This window comes from Limanda limanda, chromosome 6, assembly GCF_963576545.1.
Source record: "Limanda limanda chromosome 6, fLimLim1.1, whole genome shotgun sequence".
NCBI classification, from domain to species: Eukaryota; Metazoa; Chordata; class Actinopteri; order Pleuronectiformes; family Pleuronectidae; genus Limanda; species Limanda limanda.
In genome coordinates this window covers 23,374,153-23,394,349 of record NC_083641.1, presented here as the reverse complement: position 1 = coordinate 23,394,349, position 20,197 = coordinate 23,374,153, and the positions used below count along the sequence as shown (strand labels likewise).

Genomic DNA, 20,197 nt, shown 5'->3' with positions numbered 1-20,197 from the left:
TGTGATACTTATCAGCTCCTCTCATCAATTTGCTCTGAACAGCTCCACTGAATCACCGGACAATTTTGCAGAGGTCAAATTCCCCATCGGAGGCCAGCTCATTAATGCTACACTTTAGCAATTATGTAAAATAACCATGTCTACTTCTGCAAGTCCTAACTGAGTTAGTGCTATCCCTGCTATGTTAATGATCATAACAGGGAAATATGACTGCCCGCAAACCCAACGACGATTTGATTACAGCAACGGACAGACCACAGTCTCCAGATTACACTGATATGATAAGTCCCCCCTGCAAAAGATGTAATATAATAAAAAAAGCAACCCGTGGCCAAGCTCTGTCAAATACAAGCCAAGGGTGTGTTAGAAAAAAAGGAAAGTGGAGTCAGTGTGAATTGCTGAATATCTCTCTCCTGCTGCGGTGAAGGTTTTGAGTTGATATATAGACGTGTTTATTGGCGATGGCGTGCATTGATGACAAATTGATTTTTCACTTCTTTCTAACTGTGTTTGGCCTGTCTCACCCGGTTAGTGGGGCCTGTGATTCATGACAGTGTTGGGTTGTTTCAATGGAGCTTTTTGTTGAAATATAATTTTTGCTTTCCTTCAGTAAATAACTCAAAATGTGGTTTTCCTTCAGCCGCACTCAGTATCTCATGCGCTGGAGTATTTTATTGCTTGTAACAGGAAACAAATGCATGTGTGAAATGGGAAATGAGCTGGAAAATAGTGTTTCAGTTTTCCATTTTCCATCCAGAATGTCTCGAGTCTCGATTTCAGAGTTTGTTCATTGATATAGTTGTTTACAGAAAAGTCAAACATCTTAGAAACTTCATCGACCCTGGTCCGTTTCCTTTTTCTCCAAACATGACAAGTTCCTTAATACAAAATGTAATGAGGTTATTTTAATGTAGATGAGGTTGCTCCTTTTCAAATGAGGAACTTAGTGAAGCATTTATTTCTTTTGTGTGTGTTTCTGTCTCACAGACATAAGTCCTCCAGCTCAGGGGGTCGACCACAGGCACGTGCAGAAAGAACTTGGCGAAGTCATCGTTCGGCTGCACAACCCGGTCGTTATGAGTCCCACAACCATTCAGGTCACATGGACGGTGAGTGCAAGTTGTCATCTTGTGAATATAACTCTATTCATCTTATGCTACACCAAGAATATCACTCCTCTGTTCAAGCTCGAGTATCCCACTGGAAGAACTTAGATACATGAAATCATTCGCTATCTCTCGGTTTCTTGTCTCAGCTCTACTTTACATCTTTGATATTTCAAAACTGAGTCATAAAGTTAAGGTAGTTGATGTTAACACTCTTTAAAACCAAGAGTCTTCTCCTTGAGGCAACATTCTAGTCAGGTTTTTCCCCGAAGCTTTGAAATATTGTAATTGGCGACTTAAAAGTAAACTGAAGATCAAATGGTTGAACATAGTTTCTTTGAACCACTGGGAACATTAAAAGAAATGTCAGAGACATCTGGTTGTTCATCAATCTTCCATGTGTCTTCATCTGCTTCCCTCTTAAATCAAAGACTTTGCAAAGATAAACTTAGCTTGAAATTGTAATTCAACTCTATTTTGTGAATGTGTTTTTTTTTTTTCCCTGCCTTGAAGCGACGCATTAATCTTCTTTTCAAAAACAATACAAACACACATCTGTTGTTCCACCATACACATACACATATACACAAGAATCAGCAATGTCTCAAAATTTGACAGGTTTATTAAATGTGAAAAATGAACAGCTACAGCCTTGTCTAATTTTTTTTATTTAATTGTATGGTAATCAGGATAAAAAGGCTATTTGTATTCCTCAAAGCTCGGGCATTCATACAAACTACGTGCTGGTTTGTTCTGATAAATCACTCAGATGCAGGTATTTACAGAGCACAACCCTCACTTAGTGCCATGGGGTGCCGGATTCCATTTTCAAATGAGCCACATTAGCACTTTTCCTGGAGACATGTTTATTGACCCCTGTAATAAGTCTCCCCCCTGGACATGGTGACAAATTTAATGCTGAAGCATTTCTTTATGATTGTAATGTACAATCAACACGAAACATGGCTACACAATCAATCAGGGGCCCTTTCAGCAAACAGAGGGGCCTCTCTCAGAGAGCTTTTATATTCCCAAATCCTTCAATTAATAAAAGTCCCGCACTAAGCAGGGAATCCATTTTGCTGATTTACTCGGGCTACACTGGCGGGAGAAAAAAAACAGCTGCTTAATATCCCACTTGAAAGCCCTGCTCACTTTTTCTACTGTTAACAAGCCATTACAATGAGTTGTGCACCCACTCCTCTTCTGCATAAATTCAGATTTTCATGTCTAGCTAAATTACCCAAGTTTCATGGGAGGGGTCCTCTGTGGATTGCAGGGGGGCAATCACACTTCCAGTCCCTCCATCTTCTCTATGGGACAGATCTTTTGTTATCACCTCTGCTGCGTATTCCCCTCATGTCCCCGGGGGGGCTGTATTTGCTGCTGCATGACATTCGCGTACTCACAGCCCTTATTAGATGTGGGGAAGCCTGATTTCCAGTGTCACCAGTTAGTGTTTATATTACACGTGAGACATGAATATGTCCTTTAAGGCGGAATTAGAGAAAGTCTTTGTAATGGAGGAGGGAACCCTTGCTTCGGGGTAGGAGCTGTGTGTACGAGGTAGTGGCAGGGTGTTAATTGAGCTAAATGTGTCATAGCTGGTGATAAAAGTCCCATTAAACCAGTAACAGCCTCTTAAGAGTCGTGAATGTGATCCAGTGAGCAAAATATTCTATTGTTTAATCTAGTGGCAGACCCAGGTAATGCCAACCAATCTCCTCCAATCAGCTCTATTCTTTTTACAATGGAATACAGACCTAATGTTTTACCGTTCACTTTCTCAGGTGGATCGTCAGTCCCAGTTTATCCAGGGCTACCGAGTTCTGTACAGGCAAACATCAGGACTGCCTTCGCCAGGACCCTGGCAGACCCAGGATGTGAAGGTCCCGTCCGAGCGCAGCGTCATCCTCTCCGCGCTCAAGAAAGGAATCGTGTACGAGATCAAGGTTCGGCCTTATTTCAACGAGTTTCAAGGCATGGACAGTGAGTCCAGGACGGCCCGGACGACTGAAGAAGGTACGGAGAGATAGAACTCACTGAGCAGTCAAACTGTGGTGTGGCTAGGGCGGGGGGGTAATGACCCAACAGGTTGCTTTAATGTGTCTCGTGGTATCACATTGGATTCTGAGAACTGAGGGTGAATGGTGTATGTGTGGATGTTCCTGCTTGTCTGTCTGACCTTCCTTTCGTGCTATTTTCTAATGATTGGTGGTGTTAGTGCCAACCTTCCTCTAATCCATCACCCAGCCGCCACGGGCTGAGCTGTGATTGGACACAACGAACACTTCCTTTCGCGAAGATGATCTGTCGCCCCAAAGCTTGATTCATACAGACTCTGACAAGGCCACAGAGCAGTGTGGGCACAAAAAAACTGCTCACACAGACACTGGTCAGTATTTGAATGAATTATCGATGTCAAAGCCAAAATGCAGCCATTGGCATTGCACCGTTACCTTTCCTCAACCTTCAAGTCTAATGAAATTAAATCTGGGATTTGATCTGAGGTAAAGACGAACCTTCCCACTACAGCACAAACACAGGCTCCTTTCTGCTGGAGACAAAGCCCCCCCCTCTTGCCACAACGTATCCAGGCCTGCGTGTTCAAGAGACAGTTCACATCCTGTCCGGGTGACAGACCCATTTATTTTCCCCTTCTCAAAGGGGTCCCTATCTCCTGTGGCCAGCCAGTGTACCCGCTACTGTAGTGGAACTGCCATCACATTACACCCGTCCCCAACACACACGCCCACACTGAGACATGTGTACAGTAAACCCATACATACCGACACACCCCCTCCCCCAGAGGCCTCCGGAACCTGCATGTCACAGCTATTACCGATGCTGATAACACTCTGCGCTCGTGCTCTATCTGCATCCCAGTCCCCCAGAGAGCTCGGCCACTTTCTATTCCTGTCACAGGCCCGCTGCTGCTGCACCCGGTCAGTGGAGATAGCTGATACAGCGTCAGCAGCAAGGCTCCTCGGAGACCTTGGGAATACGGAGAAGGGCAGTTAGACGGATAAGAGGAGAAGTCTAGTTCACAGGGTGATTAAAAGTTGTTCGATACCTAACGCAATTAGAGAATCCCCAGAACGGGTCCAGGCGGATTCTCAGAGATCAAATGCTGTGTCCGTCCAAATCGTGTCTCTCATTCTTTTTCACCCAATGTCTCACTTCCCCATGTGGACAGTCCTGTTGTGACTGATGCTTTGGATGAACTCTGGCTTCCCTCGGATTCCGACTGAATGATTCTCTAAGAATTTACTATCGAGTCCCTTAAAATATGCAAGATGAAGCTTACTTAGGTGAAAGAAAAATCCCGCTTGTCACATATTGTAATTTCTAATGGACATAATGATGGAAGGTCCACATCTTTCCTCCCACACTACCCTCTGGTTTACATTAGCTGTTGGCTTCCCTGTCTGGTTATGGTATGAAGTTATTCCTTCCTTCACGCAGCTCAGCACTGTGTGTGCATGAGAGACAGGGGGTCACATTCCTGCCTGCCATACATCACTCCACTAATGGCTCTATTAGCACAGCCTCCGAGGACGCTAATGAAAAATGTGTATTGTTTAGCGCAAATATGCATGATAATAAGCTGCTAAATCATTCATAGCATTAACTTTGAACGACATTGCCTCTGATGGCTGCCACGCACCATTCCACCACTCTGTCACCTGGATGTAATTCAGCGGCGGCGAGCCCTGAGCACGACGGTTGATCAGATGCTCCCTTGGTAGATTGTTTCTAATCTGGCCGAGGTGCTGGGTTCATCATTGGACCCATTCGTCTTCCGCCGTGCCAGGGCTCCCCGGCTCTCTGGGGGACCGTGTGGCCAATCGCACTGAGGGATGAGCACAGATTTACAGGGTGACACGTGCCATTTTGGACGGAGGCGAGGTGAGGGAGAGGCAGCTCAGGAGTAATTGACCTGTCAGTATTCTGCCGTGGTGCCGCTCCCCTGCCAGCCACTGCGGAAATGAGAAAACATTATTTTTAAAACGTTATTTCCAGTTTGGGCCAACTGTTATTTATTTTTTCCTCCGTCACCCCTTGTGGGGTCAGGAGATTGTCGCCATCAGAATAACAACAGAGTGAGGTTTATGAAAGCTTGGACTTGTCTTGTTTCTATACACTCTCCGTTTGTCTGAGGATGGAACTGATTCATTTAGATGAGCCCGGCTGTGGAGCGTCCGTCTTATCCTGACCTACTGGCTTTACTCTCCTCTGGCTGATCGATGGAACCCGTCAATATGTTTACCGAGACCATGTTTCCTTCCCCTAAAATGCTTTTTTTCCATATTTCCCTCTTGTCCGCGCTTCATCCTATAAGCCCGTTGACCTGCGTGCTACCATGGCTCGGTTAATACTGGAGTCTTAGCTTTTCTGAGAGCTCCTGCCTGACTGTGCCAGGATGTCATTCAACGAATCAATACCAGTATTCTTTGTGCAGCTCCACCACCCCCGAGCAGAGGGCGCGATATATTAAATCCTAGTGAAACGTTAAGGATCGGCTGCAGCCGTGTCAGACCTGCCCTGGTCCTCATGCAAATCCCTCTTTTAATGAGACGTCTTGACAGCCTTCAGGCACCTGTGCCATCCCCAAAGAATAACATTCCTTGGAAAAGTGTGTGTGCGCTTGTGCGTGTGTCGGATTGTACGTATGTGCATATTTCTGAGCTCTTAACATATTCAGATGTAAAATACTACTGTGCATCCCAATTAAAATACGCCGCTGCCTGAACTGTAAAATACTACATTTGACGGTTGACCTGGTTATCTTGTGTGTTTCCACTTCCAGCTCCCAGTGCTCCTCCTCAGCAGGTAACAGTCCTGACTGTGGGAAACCAGAACAGCACTTCCATTAGCATCTCCTGGGACCCCCCTCCTGCAGACCACCAGAACGGCCTCATACAGGAGTACAAGGTTTGTCCCCCTAGCAAGTCAGCGTGGACATTTTTGAATTTCAATCACACAGAGCCAAATGGAATCAACTGCAAATCTGTTTTCTTCCCCCCTCCGCTCTAGATCTGGTGTTTGGGCAACGAGACACGTTTCCATGTAAATAAGACGGTGGACGCAGCCATTCGCTCCGTGGTGGTGGGGGGGCTGCAGGTGGGAGTGGTGTACCGAGTGGAAGTGGCTGCCAGCACCAGCGCGGGGGTGGGAGTCAAGAGCGAACCTCAGTCTATCATCATCGGTAAGAGTGATTGTTATAAAGCATTCCATACTTTTTAACTTCCAATCTGTTTTTCCCAATTGCACAATCCGTGTGCACATAAAACCAAACTGTATTCCAGTGTGACAGGAGGAGTTGAACAGAAGAGAAGACGGTTAATATGTTCCATCTAACACCAGGAATAACCAAATTGATATTCTTCTTATAATACCACTATTTTGAAATGTGGCGTGACCACGTGTGATTTATGTGGAGCCGGGGCAGATTGTGCCTGATTTGACCCATAACTGATGGCTTGGCCTGCAGCATGTTCTTATTTCCCCAGTGTCACTCACATAATCCATCTCCCAGAGCACAGCCCCAAGTCTGCAGTTGGAATATGTTGTGTGTTTGCAAGTCTGTGGATGTGCGATTGCATAGCCCTAATGTGGGTCACACTGTAATACGATAAAGAGCTTTTGTGCATCTTTACACGCGTGCACATTTAATGTTTTAGGGAGGTTTTGTTACGAGTGTGTTTTTTGTTCCTTTTATGAGGGAACATTTGTTTGTTCTCCAAGACATAGTGTCAAGCAGACAAGTCAGGGTGAGCTTGCAATTGGAGATCAATACAGACCAGGATCCTCTCTCTTCTCATTTCACATGCTGTGTTTTACGGGCAATAGAGTGAATTAGGACCCGAGCTAAGCAAACAACCTGCTCATCTGGGGGTTTGTTATAAGCTTTTAGGCTTTGTCTTTTTCAGTCTGCACATTATATTTCACTGCACATCCTGTAGATCCTGTCCTGCTCCCTTTGTCAATATCTCTTGCTGAAATTCATCAGACCTCCTTCCTTTGAGCTTAATCTAGCCCTAACCCTGCCTGGATGCATCTGTAGGTGTTAGTGAAAAGGTGCAACACTCTCAGGGCCTTTGGGCATCATACGGGCAGCTGTCTTAACTTTCACCTTGGAGCAGCAGCTCATGCACAGCAGCGTTGTTATTTCCTGTTTCCCTCCAGTAGCTACCCGCCCAGCATCACATTAACGCCTCCTGTTTTCCCCTCCCGTGCCCTCAGGTAAGGAGTTTCGGGACGTGATTATACATGGAAACCGGAACAACAGCATCACGGAGCAGATCACCGATGTGGTGAAGCAGCCTGCTTTTATCGCGGGGATCGGCGGCGCCTGCTGGGTCATCCTCATGGGCTTCAGCATCTGGCTCTACTGGAGGAGGAAGAAGAGGAAGGGCCTCAGCAACTACGCAGGTCAGACTGATCATAGTCACCTATGCAAATTGCCGCCGACATTCTGCTCCCCTGCCTCGGCAAACAATGGGAAATTGGTCCAGCACTCAACAAATAATTATGTTTTTCTCTATCAAAGCATGAATATTTTACCAGCACATTAACATCTCGCCGTCTTAATCAGCGCAGATATAATGGAATAATGTAGGAGCTGCTGGTGGTGGTGTTGAGAAGGCTGTGGTGTGTGAAAGCTCAACAGGGAGACATATGTCAGCGTGAGTCAGATCCACAGGGCTACACTTTCTGACAAATCCACCCACGGTGTCGGTTGATAGCCCAGGGTGGTGGAGCTGAGTGGGCAGACCGGACTCTCTGCTGGTCACTGACGCTGGAGGTCGTCCAGCTTGCCTCCCACACACTGACCCTGACATCTTCCTCGAGCGACCCCCCCCCCAAGTCAATACTAGCAACCACCAAGTCCACATGCACTGCCAAGGGTTCAAGATTTAATTAGAGAGCAGAAAAATGCTAATGAACTGACGCATCTATGTTGTGTGTGTAAATGTCTGTGCAGCATAATATTGTAACATAAGTTCTTCTCTCATTAACAAGCAGAACTTCCATAGAAGCACACTTTTATGTCTCTATTTTTGTGACTAACAATTAGGGTTGCAAAATTCCGGGAATATTCAAAGTTTGAAACTTTCCATGGGAATTAACGGGAATTGACAGGAATGTACTGGAAATGTTGTGGGTAATTTATACTAACTGTATTTACCTTGTCATATACAGACATAAATATAAACATTTTGTTTTGTCATAGGCTGATTTGAGCCCTGAGGAAACTTTGGGCACTTGACTATATGCTTCTGCATCGTTGTGTCATTCTTAACATAGGTCTTTGCACAGTATTTGCAAATGTACACAGTCTTTCCTTCTACATTGGATGGGGTGAAATGTCTCCACACATGAGATAGTGCACGTGGCATTGTTCTGTAGAATAAGAGGAGAAAAAAGTTTGTAAAAAAACGCTAATGCAATGCCAGAGATATAAATAGTTAGCCAAACAATTGGAATTGTCTGTAAAAATATTTTACAATTGATGAATAAATGAATGGAAATAGGCTAGATGAACAGATGAACAATCCTCAATCAGCATGCTAATATATTTTCCCCAGTAATATCATCTAAACTGACCTGACTACACTACAGCAGGCCTCAATAGCCCTGCTGTAGAGTGAAGGATGCTGGGAGTTATCTGTGCATGTGATGGAAGAATGCACAGTGGAGGGTTGAAATGCAACGTGCAGCGTGTGCTGCATTCCATACATCTTTAAAATAGAGTTTTGTATGATGTTTTTATTGCTCAGCACCTAATTTGCGTATTTATTTATTCCCAAAATTCCCGAGCTTAACTTCCCATGGAAACTTTCCGCCCCTTTGCAACCCTACTAACAATTAAAGAGTATGTCCAGAGTTTGCTTGGTTTATTTGGTTTTATCATTTCTGTTTGTTACATGTGTGTTTTCCTTGGTTTGTGCCACCGTCTCTACACCTCTTTAGCTTCTGAGCTGGCTGCTTCCCTGCCTGACGCTCTGCACTCGGGGCGACACTGTGGTCTTCCACTGTCGGACCCCCCCGGCCTCTCGACTTGGCCCCGGTCCCCGGTGTGCAGACAACCCCCCTAAAGCTCTGCTTATCTCTGCAGGCTTTTAACGCACAACTTCTCTGTCTTCTTGTTTTGCAGTTCAGTCCTTCACCTTCACCCCTGCAGGTACTGTTCATTTGTCCCGTCTCCTCACCCCCCCCTCAACGCAGATCCATTCCCCCCCCCCGCTTTATAGTATATGTGCTTGGATTGTCAGACTGATGGTCACTGCTAATGCAAACAAAATCCAAACCATATACTAATGAAGGAATTTTAAACCCGGCAGAGAAACAAATTTGTTATTGGCCATGACCAAATTTCAATTCTTATCCCCGCCCAACTTTTTTCCGCCTGATTTACATGTTGTGTTGTATTTGTGTGTATGTTTGCTTATGAATGAAGTGTCATCCTGTCTAGTGCATCTTTCTTTTCTTTCCCCTCTAGAATCATCGAATCATTTTACATCTAACAGATCTATTTCTGTAGGTGTCATTTAGCAGCTCGGTGGTCGATTTGATTGTTTCCTCTCTGTTTAGTTGTGATCTTGTGACAAAGGAATGTCACCGACTACTTAACGTAATGGCAAAGAACAGCCACTCTGAACGATGTCCTGTCTCCAGCTGCTCTAAGCTTATTGAAGTAGCACCCACAATGCAGTGTGGGGATAGAGTGGATTGAGTCAATAGCTCCCAATCAAAGATAATGTGTTTTCAAGTGCTTTGAGTTTAACAAAATACAAGACATTGAGGATTAAATACAAATGATTCCTTTAATCTGTATAATATCAGTGGAACTGCAATACACAGGGTCGGGGGTCAGCACATTCCTATATTCCCTGGACTTTTTAACCATCACTTCCTAATGACATGTTTGTTGAAGTTATGTTGTTTGTGTGGCGTTCCAAAACTACAACAACAGATATTCGAACATTAAGATGTGAGATAAACTTCATGTAAACTTACTAAAGTATAAGAGATAAAACAGTTGTTGAGGTGATATTCAGAACCTGAGCCACAGCACGTCTGAGGAGTCACACAGTGCTGCTCTTCTCTATATTGACAATTAGTTGATATACGGAGAGTGTCCAGTTTCAGTCTCCTGTCAGTTCCCGAGAGGTAAATCATGACACTTTTGTGGCATGCAGCCAGCAGGAATGAGATTTGATGGAATTTTTATACGCTGATTATGTCCACCCCCCCCTTAATGCTTATTAAAGGGGATTAATCTGTATTCATGTTGGAGAAAGTGCTTATCTGGAAGACAGAGGCGAGAAGCACAGCTGTGCCGCCATGTCACTCTGACTAACATAAAAGTATTCCACAGCAGCCTAGAAATGTGCCTGAGCGCAGATAGGGACTTCAGAGGCCCCCCCCGCTGCCGAGTCCCCACTCGCCCCCCACCACCTCCTTCTCCTGTCAGTCCTCTCTGAGGCAACGGGAGAATTTCTCCAACGCAAGTTTTGTCGGTGGTGGAACAAAGACGAACGGCTTTAGCTACGACTAAATAAAGCAAAACCAGAGTCTGCCTCAAGCTGTCAAAGCTGCGTTGGATTCACACAAACTTGCAGTGTTTGTTTTATCTGAGTAAAACTATTGTTGGCAGTAAGCATTTTAATTCCAGTTGCTTGTATGCAGTTGCTTAAATCCGAATGCAGTAAATAAACCCTTAAACTGTTGTGATGTGCTTGCTAGACAAATTATGAGTTGTGTTTTCCTTGCTTAGAACTCAGAGGAAATTGGATCAAATAGGCCCAGGTAGTGTTGATGATGCATTAAAATGTCCTGTTAGCAGCCTGTGTAATCTACGGTGGGAGTTTCCTCTCCCTGTCATCCGCATTACAGCGTCACCCACAGAAAAGCCCCCCCCTCTCCCTCTCTCTCTCTCGCCCGTGCCCGGGCTTGTTGTGGAATCAACCTGAATGAAACAGAAAAGGGAGGAGGAATGCCGCCTCCTCTCTTTTAATCTCCATCTGTGGAGCACATGAGCCAAATTACTAACAGCTCTCCTTCTCGCTCTTGAGTAAACCAGCTCTCCAGCCCCCCCCCCAACCCTCTCTCTCTCTCCCTCTCATCGGTATGAGGTGGTTTCCAAAACTCTTGCCTCTCCTCCGTGTTCGTCCCTGTGATCCATTGAAGTTCTTAACACACTCAGAACTCTCGGTGCTGCTTTGTCATCATGTTTGTCGAGCGGAGATAAAATGGATCCTTTCAAATGCCGTCGCTCACTTTCAGCCGCGGAGTTTCACAAACCGCCGTCAAAGAGAGAGGCCCTTGCTATCGGGACATCGCTGTTATAGAGCCGGTCACGTGCTTGGATTCTGGGGAGCCCCTGCAAGCTGGAGCATCAGCAACTCAGCCATCGCACTTCCAGATAGAAAATCCAACGTGATTAATGAGCCCTCTGCCTTTTCTAATCATTTTTTTGGCTGAGAATTTAATCTCAAATCTGATAATAACTCAGCAGCAAAACAAGAAAGATGAAATGAGTTTTCCTTCTCATCAGGCGTCTTGTCCTTGAGGAGCACATGACGTCTCCGCTTAATGCGAAGCAATATGCAGTCCTCATCTTTGCACTTTCTTGTTTTTTAATTTTCATGAAAGGCAGAGGGGACATCCGCAAGTATTATCCATCCAGCTGTGTTAGAAAAGTGAACAGATGAATACATAGCTGCTGAAACATGGAGGGAAACAGGACAATACGGAGAGTGCAATAATGTGTCTTACTTATGGAAATAAATCCTGCTTGTTCCTTATGAATACTAGAAAACTTAATCTCTTTTGTTGTCCTTTTTTCCCCCCTCCGTCTTCTCCCTCTTTCTTTCTTTCCGTTCTGTCATCAGTGACGTTCCAGAGAGTCGATGGCGGCCTGATGAGCAACGGAAGGTGAGTGTCCATCCAGAAAACAAAAACCACAACACCAAACCAGACCATTGATATTTGAGCAAAACCAGATCTTCCCATCATCACCATCTTCACATGCCTTTCTGCACTTCCTCCACAGTCACGCATCACGTCCACCGCGAGCTGCTCTCGATCTTAACGCTGATAAACGACTGATAGATTGATAGATAACCGATACCTGTTTGTGCGGCGACCGTGCAAATCGGCGTGCAAATCTACGTTTTCTACCACATCTCCATCCGAGCATCGACGGATGAACTCGTAAATCTCCCCACGCGGAATTAAGAGAAACAATTTAAGCAGAGAGTGTTTTTATTTTGTCATTTATCTTCGGCTGCCGGCTGCAGGCGGCCCAGGAGCCCTCTGGAGTGATAAATTTGCCTGTCACCTCGCGTGGGCGGCTGGGATCTGAGCACATGTAATAATGTAAAAATAATTACCCAGGGGAGAGGTGCGTGTGCAGGTACCCCACTGCCACTTGCACCCCCCGTATAGCCTGCTCCATCTCAGTGTGTGTTAGTGAAAGAGAGAGAGAGAGAGGGGATTCGGAGAACAGGGCACATCTCAATGACACCAGTTACTGAGCCTTTGTGGGTATTCAGGAGACTCCCTCGAGAATCTGGTGCTTCCCGCCTATCTACTGCTTATCACACCTGACTGGGTAAAACCTGCTGGACTCAAACCCCCGACGAGACACCGCCGACTAAATCTGACCCCGTGTGTCTCTGGGCTTCTGGGAATGTGTGCGCTCTGCAGTCTGCATTTCTGTATTCGTGCTTTTTGTTTTTAACCCCCTTTTACTCCGTGCATATTAGATTAGATTAGATTAGATTAGATTAGATTCAACTTTATTGTCATTGCACAGTACAAGTACATATACAACGAAATGCAGTTTAGCGTCTAACCAGAAGTGCAGAAAAAGTCAGTCAAAGTGCAGAGTATTGTGCATATTAAAGTGAAAATGTAAATAAATAAGTACAGTAAAATTTGTATCTGTACAGTAGAAATATATATGGAATATTACAGTATTAACAGGAATTGTAAGATATAGGGACGATGAATACACTATGAGCAGGATAAAAATATAAATATAAATAAATATGAATGCACTATAGGTGGGATAATACAGTAGTAAAAAACAAAGTAACAGTCAGTGCAAATGTAGGAATGTTCAAATGTTCAGTGGTTGGAGGAGGGTGTGTGGCAGTCCAAGCCAGGGTGGAGGGGGGAAGTATAGTCATATCCATATGACTGGATGCCACAATGGACGATTTTGCCTGTATTGTTCAAGGAGCTGCCAGCAAGCTCTCAATGAATTAGCCACGCCAACTCGTCGTTGCCGTTTTCTCATCTACGTTCTGCCGCAGTGTTTTTTTTTTCTTCAATTTTCCACATAAGTGCTTCTGATTCTTAGTCCAGCCAATAGGATTTGAAATGTCTGTATTTGCGCTGCTCTGTATTTGTCATATCTTTAGTCGGCAGCAGCAACTGCCACAATTTTTCACAGCACTGGAACAGGATGCGGTCTGGAGAACTCGTTCCTCTGATCCGTTAGTCACTCTAGCGCCATCCAATCCCAGATGTTGCAACTTCCCCATCTGCCCCGAGAGTGAAAAATACGCAGCACAGTATCAGAGGCAAAATGTGTTCATTTGTTACATGAAATGTTCATTGCATTAATTAGACAATAGCAAATGAAGCTGCGTCTGTTTCCCGTTTCTCATTGGCTCCTGCCAAATTGCCCTGACTGAACAATTACACTTAATCGATCACAAAATAAATGATTCATGGAAGATGAATAGGCTGCAGATCGGTAGGTCTGGACCATTTGATTTTGGCTGCTCAATTGAAATTGATAAAAGCCGATATGGGCTCATTCGTTATCCCCCTGCCAATAGGGAGATGGTAATTACGAGGTAGTAATAACTTCCTGTCTCGGCTCTGATCAATATTTTAGCATAGCACATTCACTCCTGTAGGCAGAGAGAACAGGTTTCACTGACACTGTTGCTATGGAGATTTCTTTTACAATCCGGGCTCCGAATGCTTAATGACAGCACGCTGCCTGAGAGTTCATCTAGAAAACTAATCCAGGTTTCTCATTGCTTTTAGTGCTAGCTAATGTCTAGACTTTTAATCCAAGTTCCATTCACTAGTCCATGGGACCATAAACATCTGATTTATGAAGTTGCTCTGGAATTAATGCTTCTCACTTGGCTTATTTATGGGAAGCTCAGTGTCGGGGTCTGAGGCTGTATTTATGGTTTCCAACCCATCACAAGGAACTGAAACGTCTAAGAGCAAGCGCTCCAAATCAAATTTTATCTGCCAAGGTTGCTATCCATCCATGCTCGGTGTCAACTTTTCATTAGACATACGACCCAGTGTCCACCTCCCGCCCGTTCCCCATTCCACCACCATCACACACACACACACACACACACACACACATAACAAATATCCCCAGAAGGAATCAGTCTTATTCTAATTATCCCCGAGCAGGAGTTCTGCTGTGTGATGAATGCAAGGACGATGCAGCCATTCCCACTGTCAGCTCCTTGTCTTTCAAATGGTCTTTCTCTAGTGGGGCTGGGGGGGGCACACAGGGCCAAGTGAGAGCGGCGATAAGACAAGGTCACGGTCTTGTATTTTAGACCGTGTACCTTTGTGGTGTAGCCTTGCTGGAGTCTGCAAGAGAGACAGTATCCTCTCTTCTTTTGATCTGCTTTTTGGGCTGACAGATGCTGAGCGCACAGGAAGTGGTGCAGGAGGGATAGAAAGAGGAGATGGAGGTGTAGGTTTGGGGGGATGATAAAGGGAAGAAAGGGTTAGGGAAAGATGGTATGGCCAGAGAGAGAGAGACAGAGACAGAGAGAGAGAATGATGGCAGTTTGGAAACATTGCAGCCAGAATCAGAGGGAGAGGGATGGGGGAGAGATGTATTACCCTATAAAAGTGCATGTGTCTGATGCACAGCCATCAATTTGAATGACTTGTCCCCCCCGAGGGCCTGTTTTGGCATTCAGGAGCCACAGCGAGGGTTCCTAGCTTGCCAGGGCTGCAGTTCATTTGGACTCCCCCCTGCTGCAGAAGCTCTTCTCATTTAGAACCTGTGGCTGAGGGAGAAGCCGACTGAAGCGCACCCCCATTACCTGCCCTTGTCCTCGGGGCTGGACTCTGTCCCCGTCCCTCGGAGCCATAGACACGCCCCCCGGTGGAGCTGAGAGGAAAAGCCCCATCAGGCAGCCAGACTGCTAACTACTGTGTTACACCGTCTTTCAGAATGCACCGGTCTGCCTGTAGTCTGCTGCACATGGCACTGCCGGGCACTGGCAGCGGGGGGGTGCTGTGTTTCTGAGAAGGCAGTTTCCATCCGCTTCACTGCACGGGCTGCTGGTCTGACCGGTGCAGGGTTTCATCTATCTGAGAAAATGTCTGTGGGTCTTTTTGTCTGTTTCTATCCTTCCTCCACTTCATAAACTAGTGGTTATACACATAGATATATATATAAAGACTAGATGTCTCGTCTGCATTGCCGGCCAACGGAGTCGGACGTCACCACATGGCGGCCATCTTGCCAGAGGTTGCTCGCTCACCCATAACATTGTGTTGGTAGTGTTAAATAACCATAACTTGCTCAATTTGCAACCGATTATTAAACGTTGTGGTTTGTTATAAACGTCAGAGATAAAGTTATGACACTGCATCAATTATTACATTTTTTAGAAAATAATATAATTATTCATAAGTATGCAGTGTCATATCTACATCTCTGACGTTTATAACAAACCAGACCGTTTAAAAATCGGTTGAAAATTTAGCAAGTTATGGTTATTTACCACTACCAACACAATGTTATAGGTGAGCGAGCAACCTCTGGCAAGATGGCCGCCATGTGGTGACGTCCGACTCCGTTGGCCGGCAACGCAGACGAGACATCTAGTCTTTATATATATCTATGGTTATACATATTTTAATTGATTTCAAAGCTAGCTAATTAAAAAGAAGTGGAGTATGTTTCATAAATTGAACATAAACAGCCGCCTTCAACTCGACTCCATCTGTATTTCCCGTGGTAACGAGGCTCAGACGTGATTGTACAGTGAAGTGGCCCTAATGGCCTCCCAGCAGTCACCCATGACAGGTTAAAGTCTTAATGGCTGCTTTTTATGGTCCTCACCCCCTCAGGAGGGACGCAACACCTGTTCAATGGAGCTGCCCTCACCCATATGCAGGCGTCCCACAAGTGGGGTCGGGGGGGCAGCACGGTGGGGGCGACGGCTGAGGTTTGACGTCTCATCAAATAAGATTGAGACTGTCTGGACATCACCACAAGGGGTTGATGGGAAAACGCAGCAGAATGCCCGAGATATTAACGAATGAGGGAACGTATATGCATGTGGGTGTGGCAGTGCATTGCTGCACATGTGTGCACAAAGTGAACGTATGCATGAGTGTCTCCACTGTGTGCTTTTGCATTAATAACTCTTGGAATGTGACAAAGACACAGCAGGAGAAGCATAGAGATAAAGGGCTGCGTGTGCCTGAAGGAATTCCAACTCTGTGAGAAAATAAATGTATCCGTACAGTTCTCACCCGTATCTCAGATGTGTTTCATTAGCTTCAGAGGCTTATGGCAAGCTTATCTCACAAAAAACACACATTCCTCCGCACAACTAACATTTAAACATATGTTTGATTTTTTTTTTGTCTTCATATTGCCTCTCTGCTGATTGCTGTCATGTTTTTCATCTTTTATTTCTAAATCCGGTACCATAATGCCAAATTCAACCATGCGTAATAAGGAATAAGGGATGTTGTTAGCGCTATAAACTCTGTCACGACAATGTCATTTCACCGGCTGTGTTTAATCCTGTGTTTTTTATCTTGTGTTTCTGCTCAGCCGACCGGGACTGTTGTCTGCCGGTGACCCCGGATACCCCTGGTTAGCCGACTCCTGGCCAGCCACCAGCCTGCCTGTCAACAGCGGCTCCGGGGGACCCAATGACCTGAGTAACTTTGGGCGAGGAGGTAAGTGCCCTGGTGCCGTCCCGGGCGCTTTGTGAAAGGACTGACAGAGATAAAAGATGACGACCTGCTTTCCTTTCTGCTCCTGTTGTTCACCATGTACATATATGCATGCAAGATGAATACATCGAGTATACGCGTATTGCATGCATGTTTGGGTATACATTTATATATATCACATAGGGACCAGCTAGAGCATTAACATTGGGGGCCTCCACTGTCACCAGGCTGAGTAATGGCAAATAGTCCGGTTTGGTGTCGTTGCCCATACCTCAGAGCAAGAGAAAGCGAGGGGAGAGACAGGAAGAGGAGCAGGGGGTGGATGGGTGTTTGAAAGGATGGTGTTGAGCAGCCAGTCGTGAAGGACAGGCGCAGCTTGACTGGCGCAGATGCGGACACTTCCGCCACGGCTCTACATCATCTCCCCTTCACTGGGCATGCAAACCAGGCACTACGGAGAGAGTCTGCTCGCTCTCTCCCTCCCTTCCTCTGTCGTCTCACACGCATGCAGAGCGGCAGCATTGTCCCTGATGCATATGAACAGAGAAGGGAGGGGAGTGAGATATCCATACATGTGGAGGGGAACAGGGATCTGTGAAATACATAAATAATGGGGATGTTTTCTTTCGATGAGATTTAGCTGTTAAGTGCTGTTTCTTAAGATGTTCGAGGACCTGAAAGCACCCGGACGCAGACTGTAGTTTCATAAGTGTCAAGGAGCCTTTGCCGGACATGCACTTGGATAGTCCGGTTCTCTCTATCTGCCATAAAAACAAAACGCTTTTGATGAAGTACTGCAGGGATAAAGGTGAAATGAAATGGCAGCGTTCTTATTTCCCTCCCCTCCTTTGTCTTTGCAGATATGCCCAATGGTCAAGGGGATAAGTCGGGCACCATGCTCTCTGATGGAGCCATCTACAGCAGCATAGACTTCACCACCAAAGCCAACTACAACAGCGCTGGCCAAACGTCCCAGGCCACGCCCTACGCCACCAGTCAGATTCTCCACACCAGCAGCATCCACGAGCTGGCTGTGGACCTGCCCGAGGCCCAGTGGAAGGCCTCGCTCCAGGCCAAGCAGGAGATGGCCAACCTGGGCTACTCCCTGCCCGACAAGAACTCCTGCAACAACAGTGAGTTATACTGAGAGCGCGAGCGTGCCAGTGAGAGGTTTTTTGGGGACAATGGTTCCCTCGTGTGTGGGAGGTTTAGCAAGTTTTATATGATTGTGTGTCAGACGTAGAGTCATTATTGTCGTCCAGTGACATCAAAAACAAAGTCGTTTAACCACGTTCTCACACTACAAAGTTTACAGTTGAAAAATAACATGGTCATTTGGTATTTAAACTTTTCCACCAAGAGACTCTGAAGCCTTTTTAAACCCCGGCTGCGGTGGTGGGAGGCTTCTTTAAAAAGACTTGTTTCTCCTCCAGCAGACATCAACTTGGTCACTGTCCAAGGTTGAATAAACATATTTTGAGGGAGAAGTACAGTTTAGTCATCCATCCCTTTCTTCTTGCTGGGTTTCCACGATATCACCGCTCCTCCATGGGTTTCAGAGTAATTGCCAATCTGTTTTAACTTTGAGTAATATTTGGGAAAAGGATCCAAATTAATTACCGTGGATTAATTATGGGACTTTTAAAGCAGACGGGAGCTTCACACTTAAGGTGTGATGAACATTCCTTCACTGTATTCTAATACATATTTATGATCACATTTTCTAAAGTCTAAAATTGATTATTTATGGTTTTTACATAGTTCCCACTCCTAATGCAACGGACCCTTGGGAACTAATTTTCTTAAATCTTGAATGCATTACTTTAAGAAACAATAATTATCATATATTGAATTCAAATCTCTAGCATTCACTCATTTATAAAAAAAAATTAGATCAATATCAAATCATGTTTGTCCAGCAAATGTTTAGTCTGTTGCCTACAAATCCCACGTAATGTTGAATCAATCCAGCCTGTTAAATGTGTGACTCCTGAATATATCCTGCTTGCTTGATGCTCTAACTGCATGTTTGCATGTGCTTGTGCTAAGAGCCAATCACCTGACGCCACTGTGGTTTTTGCCCTTTAACCCCCACTGTAGCCCTCCTTTTCATTCCTGACTACCGATTGGCCGATGGATTGTCTAATAGAATACCACACAACCAATCACAAGATTTCAGCACCACCAGCTCTCACAACAGCTCAGAGCGAAGCGGCAGTCTCTCAGGTGGGTTTGAGTCAAAGGGAACTGGGAAACTCTCTGGGGCTCTGCCGCTTGACTTTATGATTGATGGGTGTCTTAATTGCTTCATTGATCTGTTATTTGCATGAACAAACCTGACATCTAAGATTTCTTTCTTCACCTCGTCCCTTTCCTTCACCAGAGATGCTTTCCTCCCTCAGCTGCCCCTGCTCACAGTGCAACACATCTGAATGCTATGTGGTTATTGTTTAACTAATATGGGGTATGAGTTACTGGAGCATAAAGAAGCAGGACATTTAAATAAGAGCGAGTAGAATACTGCTAAGGGCTCCAGACAAAATATTGCTGCAAGTGCTAATCCTGGTTTTCTGCCATCACTGCTGCTCTTTGTTCAGGCTTTGTCTCTCACTGTGCGGCTGAGGAGACGGGAATTGGGGCAGAGGGAGTCTTTCAGACAGAGTGGACTATACACACACACACACGACATTAGAGATGCTTGGCTGGGTAAAGTGGCAAAAATACCTCCCTTTTCCCCTCTTCTACTAATGGTCACCGACTACACTAAAACCTATGTTCAGAGAATTACAATGTCATTTATAGGACAAGGCAGCCCTCAGCCTGCCTCCCCTCTACTCTCCTCTTTTATCTAGTTACAAGCCACTGCCTTAACTGGTCTCTAATTCAGTGCTCCGGCACACAGACGGCTGTAGAGAAGGATGTGAAGTGGCCGTGCCTCACAGGCAGATCCTTCCCATAAGGAAATCCCTAACTGGGCTTCACACATGCTGTATTTTGATTTCATGAATTGAAAAGAAACGGGGGGAAAACTAATGTGCTTTAAAATTACAGTTTCCTGGTTATTGTCAATAAATAGATATGAAGGTGGGAGTAATCTTGCT

General features: G+C 45.3%; 1 protein-coding gene across 1 annotated transcript in view; it reads left to right on the top strand.

The window, feature by feature from the left end:
* The window catches only part of robo2 (roundabout, axon guidance receptor, homolog 2 (Drosophila)), a 162,136-nt gene that overhangs the window by 125,817 nt on the left and 16,122 nt on the right, over positions 1-20,197 (top strand). The window contains exons 14-23 of the mRNA XM_061073494.1: positions 988-1,109; positions 2,897-3,128; positions 5,917-6,041; positions 6,144-6,315; positions 7,353-7,541; positions 9,268-9,294; positions 12,008-12,050; positions 16,972-17,099; positions 17,957-18,229; positions 19,197-19,322. Coding sequence (XP_060929477.1) covers positions 988-1,109; positions 2,897-3,128; positions 5,917-6,041; positions 6,144-6,315; positions 7,353-7,541; positions 9,268-9,294; positions 12,008-12,050; positions 16,972-17,099; positions 17,957-18,229; positions 19,197-19,322 — 1,437 coding nt within the window. The remainder of the gene's footprint in view (positions 1-987; positions 1,110-2,896; positions 3,129-5,916; positions 6,042-6,143; positions 6,316-7,352; positions 7,542-9,267; positions 9,295-12,007; positions 12,051-16,971; positions 17,100-17,956; positions 18,230-19,196; positions 19,323-20,197) is intronic.